At 47.5% G+C, this 19,235-nt stretch overlaps 1 protein-coding gene and 1 long non-coding RNA gene across 4 annotated transcripts; one reads left to right on the forward strand and one right to left on the reverse strand.

Annotated features, from left to right (window-relative positions):
* Window positions 1-6,289: 6,289 nt before the first annotated feature.
* LOC110070586 (uncharacterized) lies at window positions 6,290-13,068 on the forward strand. Of its 3 annotated transcripts, none has more exons than XM_072987736.2 (2): window positions 6,290-6,439; window positions 8,518-13,068. In XM_072987736.2, exon 2 carries the CDS (start codon window positions 8,763-8,765, stop codon window positions 10,134-10,136), a length of 1,374 nt encoding a protein of 457 aa, XP_072843837.2. In that variant the 5' UTR covers window positions 6,290-6,439; window positions 8,518-8,762; the 3' UTR covers window positions 10,137-13,068. The 3 variants fall into 3 exon arrangements, with proteins under 3 accessions (XP_072843837.2, XP_072843838.2, XP_078244003.1); XM_072987737.2 differs by having other exon boundaries at window positions 6,318-6,408; XM_078387877.1 differs by lacking the exon at window positions 6,290-6,439 and adding an exon at window positions 7,134-8,190.
* Window positions 10,694-17,803, reverse strand: LOC140703927 (uncharacterized). Its single transcript, XR_012083108.2, has 2 exons — window positions 13,472-17,803; window positions 10,694-13,036 (listed from the first exon to the last, which is right to left on the reverse strand). It is a non-coding gene; the product is annotated as an uncharacterized LOC140703927 (long non-coding RNA).
* Between the last annotated feature and the right edge of the window lie 1,432 nt (window positions 17,804-19,235).

The raw sequence follows: 19,235 nt of genomic DNA on the forward strand, positions 1-19,235 counted from the left end.
GCCACTGTGTTAGTTTCGATGTTTGTCAAGGGTATGGCTTCAGGATACCTTGTGGCATGGTCCACAATTGTTAGAATGAACCTATTCCCCCTCTTTGTGGCCTTGGGCAAAGGTCCCACAATATCCACCCCTATGCATTTGAACGGAGTGTCAACCACAGGCAAAGGGCACAACTTTGCTTTGGTCCTGTCGCGGTTATTCCCCTGCCTTTGACACACATCACATTGTTTACAGAACTCCCTGATCTGCTTCCCTATGTCAGGCCAGTAGAAATTCTGTGTGATTCTCTGCTGTGTTTTGTTCACTCCTAAGTGTGCAGCAACCATGTCAGAGTGACCTCTCTGTAAGATCATGGGGCGATACTTTTCAGGTACCACCAGCTGACTTCTGATCCCATCTCCCCCTTTTGAGATATTTCTCAGGGTTTCTCTATATAAAATCCCCCTTTTCTCCAGAAATCTCACTGGGGTTTCAGGTGTTAGTTGCGCGTCAGTCACCTGTTCAAAACACTTTTGGAGAGTGGCGTCTGCCTTCTGCTCCTGTCCAAATCTGCTGTCTGTGGTTAAGGTTTCCACCACAGCTTCTGAACTCCCCTCTGCCTCCGTCTCTGGCTCATCATTACCCCCCTGAACTGTCCCTGTGGTGGCTTGTGAGCGTGTAATCACTAGCACCCGTTTCACATGTTCAGCCAGGTCATTTCCCACGAGCACGGCTGCTGGCAGAGTCGATGAAATCGCTATCCGCCAATCTCCCCTCCAGCCTTGAAAGTTGACAGGTACCTCTGCTACTGGCAGAGAGATTACCTGCCCCTCAATACCTGCTACCTTTATGCTCTCATTTGGGATTATAAACTCCCGGGGAATAATATCTGGATGGCACAGGGTTACCTGGGAACAAGTGTCCCGCAGCCCCCTATACTGACGGTCAAGTATTCCTACGTCCACTCCTGCTGTCTCAAACAACGGAGAATCTGTTTTTATCAGCAAGCAGCGCTTTACCTCCACAAGAGGACCATTTTCCTCAGCCTGCTCAGCATAGGTAGCTGTTCCAGACTGAGTAGCCATGGCAACAGGCTCCCTCTGTGACACTGAGCCTTGCTCTTTCTGGACACAGAACACAGCTTTTGGCTTGGTCCCACTAGAATTCTGAGGCACCATTCCTTTTAGCTGCTTCAATTTCTCACACTCTGAGATCAGATGACCCTTTCCCTGACAGAAATAGCATTTTCTGGTGTATTTTGATTCTCTCTCCTCTTGTTTGGGTTTTCCCTCCAAATTCTGAGGGCTTGGTTTCATGTCTGAGGGCTTCCCTTCACCATGGGCCCCTCCCCCTTGCTGGCTTTTCCCTTTTATTCTCAAATCCAGCTCCTTTTGCTTGGCCTCAAACTCAGCCCTGATCTGTAAAATTTCTTCCTCAGCCCTAGCTTTTATCTCTTTTACTTTTTCTTCAGTCTTATCTCTGATTTCTTTTAATTTAATGTCTTTTTGCTGAGTATATTTTTCAAGATCTTGCTCACTTTGTCTGACCTGAGCCTCATACTTTTCCTTCTTTGACATTTCTTCCCCTGATAAATTGTTAATAAACTTATTTAGGAACTTCAATTCCAATTGTACCAGTCTAATTTGGTGTTTCAGTTCCATCTCTTTTATCCTCATGGCCATTCCCCTTTTCTTGGCATCTGCCTCTGCCTGACAGATTTCAGCTCTTTCTCTTTCCTCCATTTCCCTCACCCTCAGTTCATGCTGTTGGGCTAGGAGTAATTTTCTGAGTTCTGGGTCCTGCTCTCCTGTGCTGTCACCTTGCACTGAGCCAAATTCATCCTCAGAACCTTGGTCAATCTGGGGGTCTTTCACTTCACCCATGTCTGTTACTTGACTTCGAGTCAAGGGCATAATCCCCCCTCAGCACAGGCGGCTTTAAAAAGTCAAGCCTCAAAATAAAACGACCACTTTTTTTCCTTTTTGCCTCAGAACCAGCTCTCCCTAGAGATTGCTGCTGTTCTTCAGCACTACTTGCAACAGTATCGAGTCAGAGCCTACCCCCCTCTGCTGGGCCTCTCAGCTGGCAAGCTAGCTTGCTGTTGCTACGCAGTTTTGCCTCAGCGTTTTCCCGCCAAAATCAGGCTGCCTCAGAGCACCTTAATCTAAGTCTCCCCAGTTGGCACGTTCTTCTACTAGTGCACCTCCCCGTGAGGTACACCTAGAAGATTACCTACGCGCCTCAGACTGTCCCTGACTAGACCCCCCTTGCTCTGGGCACACTTGCCAAGGCTTTGCTGGACCGCTGGACAACTGGACCAGTCGTATCCCACCCGCTGGACACCAATCAATGTGACAAACCCAGACCTACTGGGATCTATCACACAGTTACTAAGCTGCCACCAACCATTCCCTATAATAAGTCACACAGACCAGGGATGGATTTTTAAACAACAAAAGAATAAGGTTTATTTTAAATACAAACAGGGTAAATAAAACAATCAGGTGAATAAAATAAAGTAACGTGGCTTATTCTCACACACACAAGCATACAGTTTGGTTCACCTAGAACCTTTAACTTAAAGCACAGACCCTGAACCCATCAGTTCTGGCTAACCCACAGACACCTGAACTTATCAGGTTGGTACTCTGACACACAGTAGTACCCTGTCAGACACCCAGACTCCCACAACAGCTTCTTCTTCCCCAGCTGCTGCTTCGTCCCTCCCAGTGTCTCACAGTCTGTCTCAGCATCTCCCTTCACCACACAGGCATCACATATTTATACAGTACAGCCCCTCCTCCTGATGTCCCGCCTTCCACTCCCCATAGGATGGAACTTTCCCTCCAAACCCATGACAGACAGGTAACATCAGTGCTGTTATGTAACACCTGACACAACTCCGGGAGGCAGTAGAAGACAGGAGGGCCTGGCGTGCTCTGGTCCATGGGGTCACGAAGAGTCGGACACGACTAAACGACTAAACACACACACACACACACAGTTGTGTCCGACTCTTCGTGACCCCATTGGCCAGAGCACGTGTGATTGAGATCTTTTATTAAGGTAGGCAGGCCCAAGGATTCGGCGGGAATGACAGATGGAGTAGATGTAACAGTTCCAAACGTTTTAGTTTTATTGCTTCCAGCATCAAGTAATTCAGGACCAAACGGGTCCAACAGTTCTGCATCAGTTAACAGGTTATATTTCTTAGGCTTAACAACTCCAGCTACATTTTCAGGTCTTACATTTTCTTCACCCCAAAGGGGGAGGTAGGGTTCGTGTTCCAAAGAGGTGCGCTCAACACCGCACAAGTTGTCCCGCAACAGGGGTGCTTCACGACTGAACCCTCCAGCCTGGGTAGATAAGTGCTGACACCATAAAGGGTCTCGTAGTGCTCTGGTAAAGGAGTAATCGAACCCACCTCCCGATTCCATTCTTTCTCCAATCCCCTAACTCCTCCCCCAAGTCCTTTGATCTCTCCGCTAGAAACACTTCCACCGCTTTATTCGTTCCGCCTTCTTCATCCAGTTTGATCAATTCTCCTACTACACAACCTTTGCCTTCCTCCAATGTCTTTTCTAGTCTGGATCTTCTGCTAACAGCATACCAGGCCCTCCTGTCTTCCACTGCCTCCCGGAGTTGGGTCAAATTCATGTTGGTCACTTCCATGACACTGTCCAACCACCTCATCCTCTGTCGTCCCCTTCTCCTCTTGCCTTCACAGTTTCTCAACATCAGGGTCTTTTCCCTAGATCAAGATGAATCGAAGCGACCCACATGAATTTGACCCAACTCCTCCCTCCCTCCCTCTATCACCCTAGTGTGATAAGAGCTGTAATGATATGTTAGGCTACATTAACAGAAGTATAATCTCCAAATCCTGTAAGGTACTAAACCCTCCCTATTCGGCAGGGCTTAGGCCTCACAGATTCATCAAATAATGAAGTTTGAAGCGGCCTATAAAGCTGTCAAGTCCAACCCAACCGGCTCAATCCAGGCATACAAGTCAAAAGATATCTGCCAGGTGGTTGTCTAAAATTGTCTTGAATACCTCCAGTGTTAGATGATTGTTGTAAGCCACCTTGGATTCTTCCCAGACAAAGATGGGGTAAAATATTTTTAAATAAATAAATATCATCTCTAGATCTTTCTGAATGTTGCATCTATCTCCCCCTAGCTTCATGTCATCAATGAATTTGAGGAGTGCTCCTTCAACCCCCTCATCCAGGTCATTTATGAAGTTGTTGAAGAAGAGCACTAGGCCCGAGAAAGAAACACGAGGGACCCCACTGCGTGCTTCCTTCCATGTAGATCTGGTGGTTGGGTTGTCTATATCACTTTGTTCTATCTTACTCAGAAGCAGGTTGTGGTCTACCTTATCCAGTGCCTTACTGAAGTCTAAGTAGACTATATCCACTGTGTTTCCACTAATTTAGTCACTTTATCAAAGATGGCAACAAGATTTGTTTGGCATGACCTGATCTGTTCTCAACAAACCCATGCTGGCTTCTAATCATCACTGTGTTGTCTTCTAGGTGCTCACAAATCTGCTGCTTGATTATTTTTTCAAGGATTTTCCCAGGTATTTATGTCAAGTTGCTTGGTCTGTAGTTTCCTGGATCCACTTTTCACCCCTTTTTGAAGACTGGAACCACAAGAGCTTTTTCCCAGTTCTCTGGCAGTTTGCCCGTGCAGGAGTACTCTTTTGCAAGATTCTTTCTGGTGTCGTTTTTGGGATGTTTAGTAGGCCACCTGCTGTCCTGAAAGTTGATTCCACCTCATACCCTTGGGCACGGAATCCTTGATGTTACGTTGGATCTGTGTGACAAACTGTGCACCATGCCATCTTGCATTGCCTAAGGATAAAGCCGGACACAGTTAAGCTGGCATATCATCTGATGTGGAGAGGAGCTGAAGTCCAACCATAGCGTAGTTTCCATTCTCTCTGGGTTGCTTCGTATGAGGCAAGGCTATTTTTCTAGCTAAATAAACCAAATAGAACAAAGTGAGGATGACTGATTTTCATTTTTGCAATTGCAATTTCTTTTGTGAAACCCGGATTTATTATTTGGTCTTTTCTCTTGTTATAGTGCACCTGGCCTTTCCTGAATCCTGTATTCTAAGTTCTGGGTGAATCTTTTTTTCCTTTCTTTTTCCCTCGTGTGAGGAGCCCGGCAGCACAATAATAATTTTCACCCCATGAGTGGTAACATCCAGAACACTGGAATCAGGAATCCTTGGAACTCAGAACCTCTGAAACATTACCCAAGAAGGGAATCTTAGAAACAGGTCCATGAAAGTTGAATACTGTGGGGTCCAAGGAAGACTTGTTCAACCGTGGTCCTACTCTGCCCTCCTTTAAGCCCATGGGGATTCTACCCTGTTTCACAAAGAGGCCTTCGCCTCTCCCCTCCTGACCACTCAACCCGTCCTTCTCCGGAGGTTTTTCCATCTCTGGGACAGGAGAGTCTTCCAATGGCTCCCGGCCTTCTTTTGAGGGGAAGACCCAGTGGCTGGTGCTGGGGGGGAGGGTCTCCTGCTCAACGCCCTGGACACTGGCCTGTGGGGATCCCTCAGATTTTGTCCCGTATGCTATTGACCATCTCCATGAAACCGCTGGCCAAGGTGGTCCAGAGTTTTGGGGTCGACGGTGACCCCCCCCCACTCGGCCTCTCCTTTCCCTCTCCTTTCCAAGAAAAGGCCGTTGTGGCTCTAGACCCGTGCGCCGGTTGTCAGGAACGGAACGGACGAGGCTGACCCTGAAGCAGGGCAAGAGAGAGGCGCTCATGGTCAGTAGAAAAGGAGGCCGAGGAATCAAGGGGGTGGCCTGTGCCGGACGGGGCGACACTGCCCCCCCCAAAAAAACAAACCAAAAGAAAACAGAGGGAATGATAGCCTGGCGGGGCTTCTGATATGGGGGGGGGGAGGCCTTTGTGCTTCGAGTGTGTTCTCGGGGTTCCTTTTGTGTGTCCTTTCCTTCTCAGGGCGGGAAATGGGATTTCCTCCTGTTGAGCGTGTTGGGCCTCCTCAATGTTTTTGCCAGTCAGGATTCTAGTCCAACAGAAAAGCTGGGTAGAAATGGTAGTCAAGAAAGGAAGAAATGTCAGGGACGTCAGGCTAGGTTTTTGAGGTGGTGGGGGTGTTGTGGGTCTGTGGGGTGTGTATTGTGTGTGTGGGGTGTCCCATTCAGGATCCCTCTCTTCCTCTCCCCGCGCCCCCCGCCCGCGTTCCTCAAGGGTCTCCCCCTCCCCCCCTCCAGTCACAACCATAACCACCCCCTCTCTTCGCGGAGGGGAGGAGCTTCTCGCGCTAGCTCCAACCGGAAGCGGAAGCCGTGTGCCTGCCCCTCCTGCTCTCTCTATCTCCCCGGACCCAACTCTATGGTCCTCCCAGGCGCGCAGCGTGGCGGAGCAAGTGGGCTTCCTCGTGAGTTTCCCGCCAGAGGACCTGGAAGGAGGTGGGGTGGTTGGGATACATGGGGGTGACAGAGGAGGAGGAGGAGGAGGAGGAGGAGGAGGAGGAAGGATCTATGGGGAGGGGGCTGAGATTTTCCCCCAGGGTGGGGCAGGCCTTGGTCTTCGGGGGGGGGTCTCTTCCCTGTTTGGTGGGGGGGAAGGGAAAGATTCAGTGGGGGAGGGGGGGTCCCGATCCGGCGTTTCGGGCCCAAGAGACTCTTCTTCCTCGCCCCCCTCCCGTCAAGGCAGCAATGCCTAATGGGAAGGGGGGGCTTTGTCCTCAGTTCTTCCTCCTACGGTGGGGGTCAAAAAAGCGCCCCTTGATTGCCATCCTGCCCCTCCTGGTAAAGCTAAGTCCACCCGCGGGGGTGGGGGCGATGAGGGTTCCTGGAAAGGACTCCCTCCCACCTCCCTTGCCCCCCCCGTGCCCCCCCAAGCCTGGGAAGATGATGGAAGGACCTGCAGCGTCTCTGGGTGGAAAGAGGGGCTGGGAGGAGGGGTATTAGGCATGGGGGGGAGAAGGTCATATCCAGACCCCCCCTCCTGCAAAGGGGTAACCTCTGCACCCTCTCTCTCCCACCCCCTTGGTGGCCCTTGGACTAAATTTCATCATCATCATAACAGCGCTGTGAGAACAGAGGGAGGGCAACCCATGGAAATCCACCGTGGGGGGAGGAGGGAGCCATTGGGGGAGAGGTTTGGGGGTGCCTGTTTGGGGGTAGAAAAGGGGAGTCAGGAAAGGGGGGCTGAGACCTTCACAGAGGCAGGGAGTTCCAGTCCATCGATCGGTCACACCCAAATCCGTGGCCTGGCGGGGAGAAGAGGCTGCTGGTTTACGGTCTTCCGAAGAGCAGGGATCTCTTGAGATGCTGCAGGAGGAACTCAGCGTGGCCACCCCTCCCCCCACTCCCTAAAAGCTGCCTTGGCTCAGTGGAGATTTGAACCCAGGTCTCCTGACTTCCAGCCCCAAATCTGTTTCCCATCATCTTTTAAGAGCCTCCTGGTCATTTTCTACCCCTAATACTATCCTACAGTTTTTACTTTCTGACTTTTTAATTGGCTTATCTTTTCCCTTCTCCCTTTGAATTCTAATTTCATCAACCTCCGTGCTTTTATCTCTAATGCATTTGTCTTTTCTAGTAATTTCTGTCCGTCATTTGTCATCAAATTTGTCATTTCTGTCCATCTCCTTAATTTTAAAACCAATCCTGATTACTTCCTTCCCCACATGGGCCAATTTCAAAGTTGGTTTAAAGGGCTGAAATTGCTTTCTGCATTTCCCCCTTCTCTTTAAGTTTTCCATCTCACCTCTTAAGCAGTTTACACTGGATACTATCCCAGTCTTTCAGGTCCTTTATCTTCTCCAGTAATTTATCTTCTTTTTGCCATTTCTCCTCGTACCAAAAGCTCTATTCTCCTGACTCTAGAGAAACATTTATACCTCAGTCGGCCTCTGGTCTCTAGTCCGCTGTACAGTCTTTACGCTTTGCTTCTCCTCTTATTTTGTATTACCTCTTATTATCAGATATAACCACACTTGAAATTCGTTAGACCCAACTGTAAAAATCTGTAACTTGTCACAAGCAGGATACAAATTGAATGAATGAATCAATCAATCATATTTCAGTTGACATTTTCCAGACATCCCCTAACTCCTTTATTAGCAGCAGAAATGAAAGTTTTGCACAAACATTAAGGAGGGGAAAAACACAGCAAAATTTTCAGGCTCACCTATCCTCAAAATTAAATTCTGGTAAGTGCTCCAAATCCTCATATAGTCTTCAAGAACACCACATTTCATGCCAGGGTGTCTGTCAGTTTTAGCAAATAAAAACAAGCCTTTCAACTGCATTGCAATGTTTGAGATGCCTTTCACTTGCCACTTCCAGTGCAAAATGTTGAGTTCATAAGCCTTTAAACACCAATCTCATCATCTTTTCCCCCCATTAATCTTAGCTGACTTTGAAGGGAATTAATCATGAATCCTTTTCTATTTGGAGATGAAAAAGGGTACGATGCCTGATGCTTTCCTCTTCTGTGATGAACAGGGAGTGAGATTTATTTATTTCTTTTCTCTCAGGACAAGAAGAACACTCTGCAAACAAGTGATCCTGAAAGAGGAAAAGAGGAATTTGGAAATACAGGGGAACAAAAAAGATAATAAGAAGGAATCCTGTGTCTCTCGAAGCTGTGAGGTGTTTGAGCCCCAGAACTGAATTACCAAAGAAAGAGACAAGGAAGCAGCCCAGTCTGTGAAGAAATAACCCTTGCAAGTGTAGCTCTAAAAGGCACTGCAGACGGCCTGTGCGGTGGGGTGGATTTTGTATGAAAATGCAAAAAACCCACGCAACGGAGAAACCATATAAAGGTTTGGCTTGCGGGAAGAGCTTATCTCAGAGTGGAAATCTACAGTCGTATCAACTGAACCACACAGGAGAAAAACCATATAAATATGTTAAATGTGCAAAGAACTTCAGTCAGGGGAGTCAGCTTAATGTACATCAAAGGACCCAGACAGGGGCGAAGCCATATAAATGCATGGAATGTGGGAAGCGCTTTAGTCAAAAAGGTAACCTTGGTTTACATCAAAAGACGCACACAGGAGAGAAACCTTATGCGTGCCTTGAATGTGGGAAGAGCTTCAGATTGAGTAGCCACCTACATGTACATCAAAGGACCCACACAGGAGAGAAACCCTTTACATGTGAGAAATGTTGGAAGACCTTCAGTCAGAGACCTCACCTGAGTAGACATCAAAGGATCCACACTGGGGAGAAGCCATATGAATGCATGGAATGTGGAAAGAATTTCAGTTGCAGTGGAAATCTACAGTTACATAAAAGGACTCACACAGGGGAGAAGCCGTATCAGTGCATAGAATGTGGAATGAGCTTCAGTGGGAGTGGACCATGTACTAAACATCAAAGAACCCACACAGGAGAGAAACCATATAAATGCATGGAGTGTGGAAAGTGCTTTAGTCAGAAAGGTAACTTTGATTTACATCAAAAGATGCACACAGGAGAGAAACCCTATGCATGCCTTGAATGTGGGAAGAAATTCAGATTGAGTGGACACCTACATGTACATCAAAGGTCACACACAGGGGAGAAACCCTTTACATGTGAGGAATGTGGGAGGAGCTTCAGTGTCAGCAGTAGCCTCAGTTCACATCAAAGGATCCACACTGGGGAGAAACCATATAAATGCATTGAATGTGGAAAGAGTTTCAGTGACAGTGCAACATATACAAAACACCAAAGGATCCATACAGGGGAGAAACCATTTAAGTGCATGGAATGTGGAAAGAGCTTCAATCAGAGCAGTAGTTTTAATTTACATCAAAGGACTCACACAGGGGAGAAACCCTTTAAATGCCTAGAATGTGGGACGAGCTTCCGTCAGAGTGGAGATCTACATGCACACCAAAGGATCCACACAGGAGAGAAACCCTTCACATGTGAGGAATGTGGAAAGAGTTTCAGTCGGAGCGGAAGTTTACGTTCCCATCAAAGGACCCACACTGGGGAGAAGAAACATCAATGCATGGAATGTGGGAAAAGCTTCAGTTGGCCCAGTAACCTCACCAAACATCAAACAACTCACATTGGGGAGAAACCCTACAAATGCATGGAATGTGGAAAGAGCTTCTGCCGGAGTGACCGTCTGCATTTACATCAAAGGACCCACACCAAGTGAGAAGGGTCCTTTCCTGAGAAGCATTGCTTTTGGCCTCCGCAGTGTAACCCACATGGAACAGCCCAATTGTAGGAGCCTGATGCTAGGCCACCTCACTGCTTTTGTTGGGTGGGGGAAGGAGGTTGGGAAGGGAAGTGGGATGTGTGGTAGGTAGAGGAGGAGGGGGGAGGGAGGGAATGGGGTAGAATTGGAGATGATTCAGAAAATCCTGTTTTATAAGGTTACAATATGAATAGTTAATGTTCTCTTAATATTTTTCACATGAAAATAATATTAATAGTATAGTTGTTTAGAGCAAAATGTTACATCGTTCAATATAAAGCAGCACCCTTGCATCAGCTGGATTGGTATCCACCGTTTCACTTCTCTGTTCTCTGAAATTATTAAAAATATTAAAAGAAAAATCCCTGAAATACCTCTTTCTATGATGCAATTATCAGAACTGGCCACTGGAGGGGATTCCCTCCAAATATAAACCAAGCACTTTAGAAAAGTTGTTGATATAAAATATGTTTTGTCCTGCCTTTCTCCTTAAAAAAGACCCAGGGTGGCTTACGTCATTTTAAAAATGGTATTTAAAGCTCAAAGCTGTGAGTATACAAATACAAAAAAGGATAAAAGGAATAGAATGGTAAAAAAAATTACAAGCAACACCAAAACACATTCAAAGCAGGAAGGTACATCATTTTGAATTCTGCCCGGAAATGGCTGAGCAGCCTCTGGAGCCGTAACAGGGTGTCTGTGTTTGTTTTGTTTGTTGCTTTCTGGACCTGCTAAAGTTCCCGGACACTTTCCAGAGGCTGTTCCCACATAGAGCGCAACACCAGAACTGGCATTTGAATCCGGATGCTCTGCTGTAACAAAGAGGGCATTAGAATCATCCTGCTGGGATGTGACTAAAGCATGTGTCAGCGTGGCCAGACCGGACCTCGTAAGGAGGAGGCACCTGTTTTAAGGCACTCAAGGCCACTGCAGTATCCTGGACATCTGAACTTCGAGACTATTCCAAGAGGACCCCCAGGTTTCGCACCTGGGTTGTCATCAGGATTTTAAAAGTCTCCTCCATTTTGGCCCGAAGGTTGAATAGCTTTCCAACAGATTATATCCACACAGATCACAAGGTCTTTGTGCCAGACAGACAAAGCTCAGATGCAATTGAAAGGCTGATAAATATTCCTATATAAATGCATGGAATGTGCAAAGAGCTTTAGTCGAAAAGGTAGCCTTGGTTTACATCAAGTAAGGCTTTATGATTTCTTTGGGTAGCTAAGTGCTTTCTGACAAGCAAGCATAAACCTCTCCCTCCTCCATTCTCCTGACAAGCAAGAAAGGGAATTCCTCCTGCATTCTCTTTGCTAGGTCTTAAATTCCATTTTGTTAGGCATCTCCTTAGCCAATCAGATTCAAGGTCCTTTGTTTAGTAGCTCCAATCCCAGAATGTCATTTCTTCTTCAGTTCCGCCTCTCCTTCTCACGGGATTCTACCTTGGTCAGCAACTCATAGATGGGACGGCCTTGACTGGCTGGCCTTAGACGAAAACACCTGTGAAAAGTCCTGAGAACAAAGGACTACATATCCCAGAAGAGAAACCTGTTTTAACCTCTTTTTTGTTCATGCACAGGAATTGGGGCAACCACGACTGTAATTCAGACCCTTTAATGACAGTCACTCCTCACTGGAGGACCAAGTTCCGTTCTTGTGACTTGGTTGTTAAGCCAGTTGGTTGATAAGCGAGGAGCTTAAAGGCAGAAGCAGGAAGAAGCTTTAGCCGGAGCCAGCCAGAAATCCCGCCATGTGAAGAAGCGGTTAAGAGGAAGCTCTTAAACCAAGTAGTACTGAGCCATCCCCTCAATCATCTGGGGCAGAAGGAATGTCCGGGAGTCTAACTTACCTGTGAGAATGGAGAGTTTAACTCTAGAGGGAGAAGGAAAAAAGGCAGGAAAGAGGGAGGATATAACAGAGAGGTTCCTGATGACAGAGGAGGAGGGAGAGGAGGAAAAGAAGAGCTGGCGTTCAAATGAGTCGGTCAATCCAGAGAGGGAGAAAAGGGAGTAAGGGAGTGTACAGAGAGGAGGTGAGGAGGAACCTTATGTCTTTAGAGTACAGTGGTGCCTTGCTTAATGATTGCCTCACTTAACAAGGAAATTGCTGTACGATCAGGTTTTTGTGATCACAAAACGATGGTTTAAATGGGGTTTTTTCATTTAACGATGATCGGTTCCCTGCTTCAGGAACTGATTTTCGCTTTACAACAATCAGCAAACAGCTGATTGTCGGGTTTCAAAATGGCCACCGGTTGAAGAAAATGGCCCCCTGCTGTTTTCTAGGATGGATCCCTCGCTTTACAGGCACCGAAAATGGCCGCCATATGGGGGATCTTCGCTGGACGAGCAGGTATTCAGCCCATTGGAACGCACTGAATGGTTTTCAGTGCGTTTCAATGGGTTTTTTTATTTCGTTTGACAATGTTTTCGCTCTACAGCAATTTCGCTGGAACAAATTAACATTGTCAAGCGAGGCACCACTGTACCAGAGAGAGAAGAAGGAGGAAGAGTAAGAGTTGGAGGACATATGCGAGGACGACGGGTTGCAGGCTTGGAACTACAGTTAGGAGAGCTTGAGCCCCTGGAATGGACTGTATATGTTTTTCCATGAGCGAAAGGTCCTTCAAGGAGGGTGGTCCGCCCCGAACCAGTACCAGTGACCCAAACTCAACACAAGGGAGATTGGGCTCACAACTCATGTTGTGAAACTATATGCATGGTGAGGAGCAATCCATTGAGAAGACCCATGGACAAGTAGTGAAAGACAATGAAGATATTAGTGCACTCTCCTTGTTATGAACTGACCTATGTTGATGACTGCTCCTGTTGGACACACAGAAGTTGCTGATTCCTCTCCTGTTACAGAAAGTAAAGGTTTTGTTGGTAAAGATATGTCTCCTGTGATTAATGCGGTCAGAGAAGGGGAACTGCTTAGTGTTTTATCAGAACCTAATCACAATGGCACCCAGCCTGGGGCAGTTCCCAGCCTGTTGGGAGAAGTTTTGAAAAAGGAAGGGGAGATGAAGAGGAGAGAGGACTTAAACAAACTGGTCTCATAAAAAATACATGCGTGGTGGGACTGGTTCCTATCTGCATTCAAAAGTGGGACCCAAAGATGACCTGGTGGTGTACCTGCACACGTTCGAGAGGGTAGCCACCATGGCAGGTTGGCCAAAGGAATATTGGACTCTTACTCTAACACCCTGTCTCATGGGGATCTTGCAAGAGGGAGGGGGTACCTTCTAAAGAAGCAGCTCAGTATGAAATGATTAAAATTGTCATTTTACATACGCTTAATTTGACGGACGTGGTGGCGCTGCGGGTTAAACCGCAGAAGCCTCTGTGTTATAAGGTCTGTAGATCTTCAGCTGTAAGTTCGAATCCACATGAGGGAGCAAACGCCCGTTGCTTGTCCCAGCTCCCGCCAACCTAGCGGTTCGAAAGCATGCAAATGAGTCAACAAATCCTAAAAAGGCTCAAACAGAGGCAAAACAAGAAGGTAAAACGGTTTCCAGAACCCCTCTCAGCTGGCTGAGTTTGTCCAGAGTTTTGGGGTCGACGGTGATCCCCCACTCGGCCTCTCCTTTCCCTCTCCTTTCCAGGAAAAGGCCGTTGTGGTTCTAGACCCGTGTGCTGGGTGTCAGGAACAGACCGGACGAGGCTGACCCTGAAGCCGGGCAAGAGGGAGAGAGGCGCTCCCGGTTGGTAGAAAAGGAGGCCGAGGAATCAGGGGGATGGCCTGTGCTGGACAACGGGGAAGCTTCCCTGATAGATAGGGGGTTCTGATATAACATATATGAAGTTGTGGCTTTACAATTTAAGATAACATGCTATTTGATTCACATGTACTTACACTAGTAATCATACCCTGTACCTGTAATTGAAATATGACTTCACTATTTCCTTACTATAATGATATTCTATATACATTTTTGTATCTGTACTTTATGTGAATAGTACTCCTGACCCTCCCCTCCCACTTGACGCTCACAGGAACATTCTTACATTATCACACGCTGTTAAACTGACACAGCTTTGTGTGAACCAAGGCCAACTAAGAATAACAAATTCACAGTGCTCCAGGCAAGGCTGTAACTTCCTAACGCCATGCACTAACACCCCAAAAGAACAATCCGTCATTAACATATTTAGAGATATATTGCACAATGGTTCACACATTCACAAACTTGGCAGCCACTAACCCTGGGATGCAATTTGATATTTTTTTCCCACTTCTACCACGGCCAGTGGAATGGCCCAGTGGGCAAACATGGGGTTCAGGAGGCCAATAAGGGGCTCCTGTGTTTTATTGTCCTTTGCATAAAATGCTGTACCACATGCATGATGGGACCCCCGATCTGCCTTTAAAATGGGAGTCCAGCTATATGTTTAATAAAAATAACAATTGACTCACATATAGTCTGACTGATGCACTATCTTTATCTGTTTCCCTGCCGGAGAATTGAAACCTAAAATTGGATGGAGAATGCGGGCAATCTCCGGTGACTTAAAAGTCCACAATGGGGGAAAACAGATTATTGAATACCCAGACCTCTGATGGGGCCCACTAGCCGTTTTCCATGGTGAATACCAGAAGGGCGTTTCTAGCCGTTCTTCGTTAAACTTCTGGAAGCTCCATTGAAGTTTTCCGAAGGGGAGTCTGCGGATTCCCAGAGAGTTTCATGGAATGCGTTTCATGGAACTCCTAAGGACCTGGGAAAAGTGTGATTGTGACAGCTACTCTCTTCCGTGAAGACGGCCCATCCCTGAACTAGGTTTCGGCACCTACGTTCTTGGGGTGAAAGCAAGTGCACGGAAAGACGGGGCTTGATTGGATGTGCGCGAATGAGCAGAGTGTTTGAAAAGAGGGAGTGAAAGAAGTGAGATTGCTCCCGGGTTTTCAGGAAAGGAAAAGGAAAAATAGGCTTGGCCAAGCAAAGGGTTAAAACCTACTGAGCCACCGCCGGGAGGGGTGCCTGCAGTATGGCATGATGATATTGGGACGCCGCAAAGTCGTGTGAAAGATAATTGGAAAAGCCTAGTGGGCAGGAGGTCTGGGCTCAAAAAAAGAGAGGTGCATCATTAAAATTATGCATGAGAATATGGCCTTTAGCCAATTCCTGCATTGCCGAAAGATAATTTATTTCCAAATCTGCACTCAGAGACTGGTCATCTGAGATATGTAGGCTGTTTTGCTTCATAGCAGCCCATCCCGAGAGAAAGAAAAATACAAGGGAACCTTAAAGTTAGTCCCTCTGAGATCAACAACATCCTGTATGGTTTTATGGATTATGTAGCCCCCCCCCCACCAACCTGCGAGTATAAAGTTTTAGTGGCAGGTCCTTGGGGGGCTTGAGGAAACAGAGAAAGACAAAACAAGCCTCATTCAACAACAGGAGAAACATCGGGACTTCTCCCTCCTCCTCCCCAGTAGCAGCCTCAGAAGGGGGGGAGGTGAGGGTGAATTTAGTTCCACACAAAAGAGTAGAAGCTGGAGGCGGCCAGGTTTCTTGGCTTCGCCTCCAGTAATCAGGAAAAAAGAAAGAAAACAAAGAAGGAACGAAAAGAAAAAAAGCACTAGGAGAAATTGCTGACTATGGAATCCCACAGAAACATGCGGGGAAATGAAAGATGCAGTATGTGGGCTGTTGGTACGTGTTTGAGAGCCTCTATTGACCTCAACTTTTTGGGACGAAGGACAAAGAGCAAGTTGCAAGGACAGAGGTGAGTTATTTGGAATTTTTTTGACTATTTCCCTGGTTCCCCTCCCAGATACTAAACAGGGCTGGTGTACGTTCCTAGGCATGGCAGGATTCTGGAAAGAAAAATATCTGGATTTCAAATTTTTCTGTTTTGGCATCCTCTATGAGGCACTTAAAGGGCTAGGAGACAGAGTGGGAAGGAAAAGACTCCCTGCCTGAGTGAGACAGCATGGCACTGGGGGTCCACACACACAGAGGATTGGCAACTGGTGAAAGTCTGTAGCTTACCTCTCAAAAGTTGTTGAACACCATGACCGGCCCCCATCTTTACAAGCCGTGGCAGCTGCTGTCCTCACAAAGGAGGCATGCTATTTTTCTTTGGGAGTGCCGGTAACAGTCCATGTGTCCCATGGGAAAAGGGGGGGCTCTGGCTTTGTCTGGTTAGCCTGGAGCCATGACTCCTTATGAGTCTGTGTTTGAACTCTGCCTCCCTTCTGCCCTTGCCTTGAAGTCAATTCTGATACGGTTGAGGCACAAGCCCGTCCCTTACCCTTGCCCTCACATTGGCCCCGGGCTGGGTAAATAAAATGTTTTCAGATTCCCATTATGCTTTTAGGGTTTTGTCTGTTTTTTGGGGAACTTTGGTGAAATAGGGACTTCAGGACAGTAGAAGGAGAGGAAAGAGACCATTTAAAGGAAGTCAAGACTCTGTTGGAAGCTGCCAGCTCTGTTGGCGGTGCCGCCTGTACAGAGAAAAGGAACATAGGGGATTTTCAGATAGGAGAAAGGAATGGGTTAGTGAATATGAGATAGCCAGCATCCCCCTCCTTGCTTCTCCAGATGCACAAAGTAGGGAGACAAGGGGGGGGTTGGTATCACAACCGGAATGACGTGCTTGTGTTGCCAGCATTGTTCGCTGGGAATTCCTTAGACATGCATGTGAAGGTTACTACATTACTTGATAATTTGTGGCCTTGGGCATCTGAACAATTGAGGCTGTACCACCTGCCTGTATATTTGTTGGAAATACATAATTTGGGGCAGGTTGACTGCCTCAGACATTGAATTGTTTATGATATAGGAAAATGTAGGAAACATGGTTCTTCTTGTTGTAACTGCTTTCACTACTGACATACGGAGATTTCCAACAAGGGCGGTTGGGAGGATCAGCATAACTATTTGCTTGGAGTTTTCTCATGTACAGGATAAAGAAAAAGTTGAAGGGATCGCTGCCTCCCCCATTGGTTGGAGAAAACAGACAGAGGCTGGAAGATCTTCGCCTTTAAACCATAGAGGAAAACACACAAAACACAGGGAATGAGGGCCTGGTGGGGCTTCTGACAGGGGGAGTCTTTGGGGGTGGCTTTTGTCCTTTGAGTGTGTTCTTGGGGTTCCTTTTGTGGGTCCTTTCTTTCCTCAGGGCGGGAATGGGCTCCCCCCCCCCGGTTGAGTGTGTTGGGCCTCCTCAAGGCTTTTGCCAGAAGATTCTCCAGGAGAAAAAATGGGTAGAAATGGTGGTCCATAAATGTAGGAAACCAAGGCCATGGACTGTCAGGCTAGGTTTTTGTATGTGTGGGGGTGTTTTGTGGGTCTGTGGGGTGTGTATTGTGTGTGGGGGGGGTGTCCCCTTCAGGACCCCTCTCTTCCTCTTCCCTCCCCGTGCTCCCCACAGGTCTCCTTCCCCCCCCATCACAATCACAACCATCACCACAACCAACCCCTCCCTTCGCGGGGGGGAGGCGGGGGAGGAGCTCCTCGCTCTAGCTCCCACCAGAAGCGGAAGCCGCACGCCTGCCCCTCCTTCTCCCTCTCTCTCCCCCCCCTATGGTCCTTTAAGGAGCGCAGACATGGCGGAGCAAGTGGGCTTCCTCCTGAGTTTCCCGCCAGAGGATCTGGAAGGAGGGGGGATGGTTGGGATATTTGGAGGGGAGAGGAGGAGGGGGGAATACATGGGGAGAGGGGGGAGATTTCTCCCCAGGGTGGGGGCAGGTCTTGGTCCTTGGGGGGGGCTCTCTTCCCTATTCTTTTGGGGGGAAGGGCAGTCCCGATCCGGCCTTTCGGGCCCAAGAGACTCTTGGGAAGGCAGCAGTGCCTAATGGGGAGGGGGGGCTTTGACCTCAGTTCTTCTTCCTACGGTGGGGGTCAAAAAAGTGGGGGGGGGGAGAAGAAGCGCCCCTTGATTGCCATCCTGCCCCGACTGGTAAAGCTAAGTCCACCCGCAGGTTGTGTGTGTCAGTGAGGGTTGCTGGAAAGGACTCCCTCCCACCTCCCTTGTGCCCCCCTTGCCCCCCCAGCCTGGGAAGGAGATGATGGAAGGACCTGCAGCGTCCCTGGGGGAGGGGAAGAGGGGCTGGGGGGGAGGAAGGGTACTAGGCGTGGGTTGGGGAGGGAGAAGGTCATATCCAGACCCCCATCCTGCAAAGGCGTAACCTCTTCACCCTCTCTCTCCCCCCCCCTCCTGTTGGCCCTTGGACTAAATTTCATCATCATAACAGCGCTGTGAGAACAGAAGGAGGCAACTCATGGAAATCCATGGTGGGGGAGGGGGGAGCCATCGGGGGGAGGTTTGGGGTGCCTGTTTGGGGATAGAAAAAGGGGGTCAGGAAAGTGGGGCAGAAACCTTCACAGAGGCAGGAGGTTCAAGTCTGTCAATCGGTCACCCCCAAATCCGTGGCCTGGGGGGGAGAAGAGGCTGCTGGTTTACGGTGTCCCGAAGAGGAGGGATCTCTTGAGATTCTGCAGGACGAACTCACCCCACTCCCTAAAGTCCTCCTTGGCTCAGTGGAGATTCGAACCCAGGTCTCCTGACTCCCAGCCCCAGATCTGCTTCCCATCATGTTTTAAGAGCCTCCTGTTCTCTTCTCTCCTTCTAACGTTATGCTTTTTTTTAAACCTTGGAATTCATTTTTAACCAGTCTTTAATCTACATTTGTCTTTCCTTTTTAATAAATCCTCAGAAATTCCATTCAGATTTTCCAAAAATTTCACTACAGGTGTTAAGGGAGGAGTTAACGGAGAAATTATTAATTTCCATTTAATCCAAATTTGCCAAGTGAGATTTTCCAACTCTTTTATACAGCCCTTATTATTTTTCCAAAAATATATTGCCCTTTAATTCTTGTGTTTCCCAACTTAAACCATCTCAGAGTATTAGGGGAAGATGTAATATCTGGAATAAATCTTATTTCGTTGGCTATATAAGAAAATATTATATTAGAAAGACTTAACCCTGCCTATTTTTCAGATTGATAGCATCATCTTTTATTTCTCCTGGCTCTTTTGTCTTCCCTTATTGATATTGGTAGATTCCAAAATAGAAATGTTAATTTTCGCCAAGATTATCCTTTTATGCA

Source organism: Pogona vitticeps, chromosome 2, assembly GCF_051106095.1.
Source record: "Pogona vitticeps strain Pit_001003342236 chromosome 2, PviZW2.1, whole genome shotgun sequence".
Lineage (NCBI taxonomy): Eukaryota > Metazoa > Chordata > Lepidosauria > Squamata > Agamidae > Pogona > Pogona vitticeps.